Source organism: Cyphomyrmex costatus, unplaced genomic scaffold (genome assembly GCF_001594065.2).
Source record: "Cyphomyrmex costatus isolate MS0001 unplaced genomic scaffold, Ccosl1.0 scaffold132, whole genome shotgun sequence".
Lineage (NCBI taxonomy): Eukaryota > Metazoa > Arthropoda > Insecta > Hymenoptera > Formicidae > Cyphomyrmex > Cyphomyrmex costatus.
This window is the reverse complement of record NW_017275304.1, coordinates 418,737-425,462: the sequence shown is the minus strand read 5'-3', so window position 1 is coordinate 425,462 and position 6,726 is coordinate 418,737. Positions and strand designations below refer to the sequence as shown.

At 32.4% G+C, this 6,726-nt stretch overlaps 2 protein-coding genes across 2 annotated transcripts; both read left to right on the top strand.

The window, feature by feature from the left end:
- Positions 1-1,634: 1,634 nt before the first annotated feature.
- Positions 1,635-2,441, top strand: LOC108782616 (uncharacterized). Its single transcript, XM_018550921.1, has one exon. It carries the CDS (start codon positions 1,635-1,637, stop codon positions 2,439-2,441), a length of 807 nt encoding a protein of 268 aa, XP_018406423.1.
- Positions 2,442-4,502: 2,061 nt separating this feature from the next.
- On the top strand, positions 4,503-6,668 carry LOC108782615 (uncharacterized). The gene is made up of 5 exons (XM_018550920.1): positions 4,503-5,320; positions 5,580-5,679; positions 5,883-5,993; positions 6,119-6,274; positions 6,615-6,668. Exons 1-5 carry the CDS (start codon positions 4,503-4,505, stop codon positions 6,666-6,668), a joined length of 1,239 nt encoding a protein of 412 aa, XP_018406422.1.
- The last annotated feature ends 58 nt before the right edge of the window (positions 6,669-6,726 follow it).

Sequence of the window (6,726 nt, the reverse complement as noted above, 5' to 3'; positions counted from 1 at the left end):
TAGTATTTAAATCAAATTAAAAATTCAAAAGACTTAAAAATAAATTATTTTATAAGCTTTGCAACTGTTAATCTCATAGGAATGGCAGAATAATAATTCAACAGCAATGTTAACCATGTTTGTGATGTTTGCATCTTTCACTTTTTCCATTTTTACCAACTGTTATGTGGGTCAACGACTGACAGATCAGGTAGCAAGTATTCATATTTTCTTGTAAAAATTAGACACCAACGTTTTCACAAGCATCTTTACAAAATATACACTTACTTAATTATGACAGAGCATCAAGGTTGGATTAATGACAACCACGATAAACTGGTATCGTCTTCAATGTAAAAGAGCCCGTTCTTTAATACTGATAATGGCAGTTTCTAATATTCCAGCAAAAATTTCCGCAGGCAGAATAATAGATATGTCTTTACTTACCTTCAGTAATGTAAGTATAGAAGCTTGTTTTATTTTATTTACAAGCAGTGAAATCGCCTATTTCGTTATTTCACAGATCGTTAAATCATCGACGGCATACTTTAATATGCTCATAAAATTAACGTAATTTTGATAAAATAATTATCATAACAATAATACTCGATATTAATCTGTAATTGACGCTATCTTTGAAACGAATGAACAAGATGGAAAGAACTAATTCTACTTATTGTAATCCTAATCTTTCTTTTTTACTACTTAATAACAAGTTTCGTAAGAAATTAAGAAAAACTATAAACAACGATTTTTCAACGTATTTTATATTCACTTAAGATTTCCAATTTTCAAATTATTTCTTATTAACAAAATTACACGTATGATTTCTAATTTAAAAAATCAGATTTATCAAGGTATTAAACATAATTTAATTGATAATTCGCGTAGTTTGCGAGGGGGTAACCACTAGCCGAAATATTGTCCCACAGATTACATGATTATTTTATTTGATTTCATACGATTTCATCTGATGAAAAATAATTTTCTTCACTATACATATGAAGTTATTTAGTAAAATAAACGATTATATTTGATATTATACAATTATTCCTTGTAATTGCATATGTATAATTATCGGATTATATATCACTGTAAAAAATAAAATGTTAATTTTAACTCAAAGACATTGAGTGGATTTTTTGAGACATGCAAAAATGTTAAAATTAACATTTTTGTGTTAATGTTAACATTTTTGCATATCTCAGAAAATCCACTCAACGTCTGTGAGTTAAAATTAACATTTTTTTTTTACAGTGAATGTAAGGATTTTATATGAATCTTATACTGATTTCAGGAACTCTATCCCACGGTTACATTAAGTGGTTACCCCCTCGGTGGTTTTTGTTGTTTCAATATAACCCTCAATCTACGGCCTATGACCTGACATAAGTTTTATACTTTTGCTAAAGGCCGTCTCGTGTGAGAATCGATCCTATTCCATAATTATCTCCTACCAATAAAAAATTGCGCACACGCAACCGTGTTCCAAACTTTAAACTACGCCGTGACAGAACCACTAAGGTAACGGCGATTCACGCAGACGCGACAGCGTGCATAATACAAATTAGGTTTCGTTGTACTTTAGTTGCGATTGTACGTCCGCTTCGTAAACAACTAAGAAGAAGAAAGAAGATTTTCTCCGGTTCATCCATATGCATACTACGATCAAACAGACTGATTTACAGAATTCCAACTACGAGGACGACATTAAGTATACCGTGCAGGTGCACAAATTTATTATGGGCGTGATCGGTGTGTGGCCGAATATGAGCAAACCCGGAAAATGGACGAAACTTTTCAGAGGATTCCTCAGAATTATGTGCTGCTTCCTACTGTCTTTTAATCTGATACCGTGGGTGTTATATATGTTTCTGATTTTGGACTCATTTAAAAGCCGACTCAAGATGGTTGGAGGATTCTTCTTCTACAGCATGGTTCCTGCCATGTATTTCACACTAATGTTACGCGAAGATCGTATCAAGAAATGTATGAGGCATTTGCAGGAAGATTGGCGGAATGTATTAGACGCGAACGATCGTAAAATTATGTTGGACCAGGCCAAAGCCGGGCGTTCTATCATCATCTGCACTATGCTATTCATGTTTAGCAGCGGTTTCATTCATCGTCTGATTAAACCAATACTTAGTGGTACGATCGTAATCGGAAACGTGACGATCAGACCGCTAGTGCACAACAATTACTACATTTTCTTCGATCCGCAGCAGAGCCCCGCTTACGAGATCATATTTTCGATGCATATGATAACTGGCGTCATCATACACACCATATCAACCAGCGTCTGCGGCATCACCGCGTTATTCGTCATGCATGCTTGCGGACAACTCAAAATATTAACCGTTTGGCTGGAGAACGTGGCGAAAGAAAATCAGTGGTCGGAACACGTCATTGCTCGAAAATTAGCAGCGATTGTCATGCATCACATGAGGATACGTAAGTAAGTAGCTGAAACTATCACTCATTTCCCGTTAATTCTAAATTTCTTTTTAGGTTTACAATTTGTCTCAAAATATGAAAATTTTGCATTGAAATACTATTAATTTCGTTTGTGATGCTTTTCGGAATCTCAACTGTCTATTTGTTGAATATTAAACTCAAAAAGACTCTGGGTAAATTTAATCCTTAAATTATTTATTAGTCTTGTACGGTCAAAGATTTTTATCAAATATGTTAAATTAAAAAAAAATCTAATATACGATACGAAAAGTTACAATGATACATATTTGAATAATATCGAATTCTAGATTTTTACATCGGATGCAAGATGTCGTAGGAGAAATGTGTTGTATCGAAATTGTTGGAAGCACTTTAATAATGTGTCTCCTAGGATATTACGTGGTAACGGTACGCAACGGTAGTGAATTTGCATTTATTAATATATTTATCTTCAACAGAATATACCCAAACAAATCTTTCGTACTCGTGCTTTCAATTTTTAGATAGTGATACATGTGGTTAAATAATAATACATTTTTTAGGGATGGGAATTGAATGACACACTATCTTCTTTAATATATGGATTAATGCTTGTATCTTTTACCGTCAATATTTTCATATTATGTTATATTGGAGAACTTTTAATTAGTCAGGTAGGGTACGTAGATAATAAAAATGTGCAAATATAAAAATTATCATTAATCGGAAAAGTACATAATAATAAAATAAAATATTATATTATAAAAATATTGTAAATAATATGCTTAAAAGAATAATATACTTAAGAAAAGTTGTAAAACTTTAATAACAAAATGCTAATACTATACGTGCATTTGTTATATTTCATATAATAGGGGAATGAAGTAAGCACAATTTGTTGCATGGTCGATTGGTATTACTTGTCTAGTAAAGAAGCTCGTTATCTTATCCTAATAATCTCCATGGCCAGATATTCTACGAAACTCACAGCTGGTAAAGTGATTGACCTTTCATTCACCAACTTCCTCGCCGTAAGCAATTTCTTTGCCCGTATATATTATCCATACTATAACAATAACAAAGTAAAGTTTCTATAAGAATCACATATTTAAATGTGTTATGTACGAATTATTTCTCGATATATATAAATTTATATATTTAAATATAATTTTTTTGAAAATATTATTTTATTAATAAAAATATAGCATCATTCCGGTAACGATTTCTTTTCATAAATGTATTATATATACACATCTTTTTATAAAAATTTATTTTAATGTATTTTATGTATATACATATAAAGACTTCGTGTGAATAACTTTCATTAACTTTCAGGTTGTTAGAACCGCGATGGCATATTTAAACTTGCTACGGACAGTTGCTCTGTAATTGAGTGAATATTACGTCGTATACGAAAGAACTTGTCATATTATGCTGAACAAGTATTTGTAATCTTTATCGAAAGCTCAAAAATAGTCTCTATAGATCCAACTTTGTATTTAATCTTCAGATTTTTACTAACCTGAAATCTGATATCTTTTTTCACATATATAGAAAATATAATTTGAGTTTCAGCTGTTAATAAAATTATCAATAAAATATATTGATCGTGTATGTATATGTATACCTATGACGGTATACAGTTTAACATTATTTACAGTCCGTGTCGTGAACTACTTCAAAGCACAGTTTACTCTTTTTCTCCGGAATATATTTTTCTTTCTGCCACACACATTGCGAAGACCAAACCACGCGTTCGTTAGTTTGCGCATGACGTTTTATCTTTCTCCACGATTTTCTAAAACAGGATAGTCTATATATATCACTATGATGTCTCCTTCATACTGTCTACTAATATAAAAGCTATTATAAAATGCACCTTTCAGGAAACGCAACAGTTCTTGAAGCACCACATACCCTTTTCAGATAATCGCGCAAAGTTTTCCGTTACTCGCTTGGAAAATCTCTGCGTAAATCCCTTTTTTCTTTCACGGAGAATATAAAAAATGACGCAAGCGCAGATTAAGTCGATAACGAACTTGAAGTCTCGCTACTGTCAGTACATATCTATCATTCGTACTGCGATAATGGAGAATCTATCTCGATATCTTGATCGCAACAAGTCTGGACCATACAACCAGAATTACAAGAATGATTTTCGAACCAATTTGCAGCTAAATGTCTGGATCATGAAAATAATCGGCACGTGGCCGCTGACGCACTCCTCGATCGAGATACTGTGCTACAGAGTGTTGAATGTAATTTGCTACATACTACTTGCATTACTCTTAATTCCCAGCGGCATGTACATCGTCCTGGAAATCAAGGACTTTTACAATCAATTAAAGCTCGGTAGCGCTCTTACATTCTTCTTCATGGCCGTATTGAAATACTGCGCTTTGCTTTTACGCGAGAATGACATACGCAAATGTGTCGATTATATCAAGAGTGATTGGAAAAACGTAAGATACATAAATGAAAGAAGAATTATGCTGGAGAACGCAAACTTTGGTCGTCGGCTAATCGTCATCTGCAGTGTCCTCATGTATGGCGGCGTCATGTTCTATTACGTGGCGGTGCCACTGACTCGCGCAAAGATCATAGAAGAAGATGACAATTTTACTTATCGCAGCCTGGTGTTTCCAATACCCAGTGTGATTGTCGATGCTCGTCATAGTCCGGTTAATGAGATTTTTTTTTCCATGCAGTTATTTGCCGGCTTTGTCGCCCACAACATCACACTAGCCGCATGTAGTTTGGCAGCTCTCCTCGCAATGCATGCATGCGGACAGTTGCAGGTGCTCATGTCCTGGATAAACCATTTAGTCGATGGTCGAGAGAACGTCAACGACACTACAAATGAGAGATTGGCTAAGATAACACAATTACATGTGCGTATCTTGAAGTAAGTATGACTTCGGATTGAAACATTGCGTGTGCATTATTTGTCAAAAGTTGAGACATCGGAGATTAAATTATGCCGATTTTTAAATAATGTGCTATGCATAAACAGAATATATAGATATTATATATATATATGTGTGTGTGTGTGCAATTTGTACATATGTATACATACATATACATACATAATGAGATTTGCCATAAAATATACGCTTATAAATTTTATTAAAAAAAATTCGATTACTTGTTCCACGAATTTTTAGCTTCATATCTCTAACCGAGGAATTGTTGCATGAAATTTCTTTGGTGGAAGTTGTGGGATGTACGTTAAATATATGTTTTCTTGGATATTATTGCATGATGGTATATATCTATTTAATAAAGTAAGCTTAATTTAATGTAATTTAATTATAACATAATGAATTCATAAATTGTTATATTGTTAATATTACAAATATATCAATGTTAATTAATAATGTATTAAAAATTATTTATCTTAGAAAATCTTTTTGTCGTAAAAAGTTTTTATTTGTCAATCATAAATAATGTATATTATGTATATATAGGAATGGGATTTTAAAAAACCTGTGAGCGGCTTATCATATCTGATACTCCTCATTTCGCTTACGTTCAACATATTCATATTTTGTTACCTAGGCGAACTTGTAACGGAACAGGTACATCCAACTTTTTTCAAAACAACGTTACACAATATCCTTTGAACGGCGATATGTAATAACATCAAACAATTTACAAAACTTTACGTGATATCGTCATCTCTATAGCAGAAATCTTATAATAGATTATAAAAGTACGTGAAAGCTCGTACATGATTGATTGGTACCGACTTCCGGAAAAAAAGAGCCTTGCTATCATCTTGATAATCTGTATGTCCAATGCGACTACTAAGCTCACTGCTGGAAATATAATCGAACTGTCCATCAGCAGCTTCGGCGATGTAAGTATTATATCCAGGTATAAATATTGTAAAAAAGTAATTAAAATTTTACATATATTATATTTTTTATAAAATTGCTACTAACAAAGCAACGCCTGCAAAACGCTAAAAAAAAGCGCTTATATATGGTACACCCTTTTTAGCGCTTTTTTAATGCTCTGTAAGCGCCGAGTGCTATACTTGGATAGTTTAATTTTTTATCAAAAGACATATAATGAAATTAAAAATTTGATGCATTTTACGATATAAAATATATTTTTTTATTTAATCGCATAAATTATAACAATGCACTTATCAGCTTAAAAATTTGACGCACAATGTAATGTGTTAATTGTAATAGGTTATCAAATCATCTATCGCTTATTTGAACATGCTACGAACGTTTACTACTTGAGAATGTACAATTTGAGTTATAGTAGTACTCATTTAATGACATTAAACACGAAATAGCA

Excerpts from the sequence above, each read along its gene's own strand:
- LOC108782615 (XM_018550920.1), top strand. The coding sequence starts at position 4,503 with ATGGAGAATCTATCTCGATATCTTGATCGCAACAAGTCTGGACCATAC. Across the intron at positions 5,994-6,118 it reads GCGAACTTGTAACGGAACAG|ATTATAAAAGTACGTGAAAG; the intron begins GTACATCCAACT and ends ATCTTATAATAG. Across the intron at positions 6,275-6,614 it reads CCATCAGCAGCTTCGGCGAT|GTTATCAAATCATCTATCGC; the intron begins GTAAGTATTATA and ends TAATTGTAATAG.
- LOC108782616 (XM_018550921.1), top strand. The coding sequence starts at position 1,635 with ATGCATACTACGATCAAACAGACTGATTTACAGAATTCCAACTACGAG.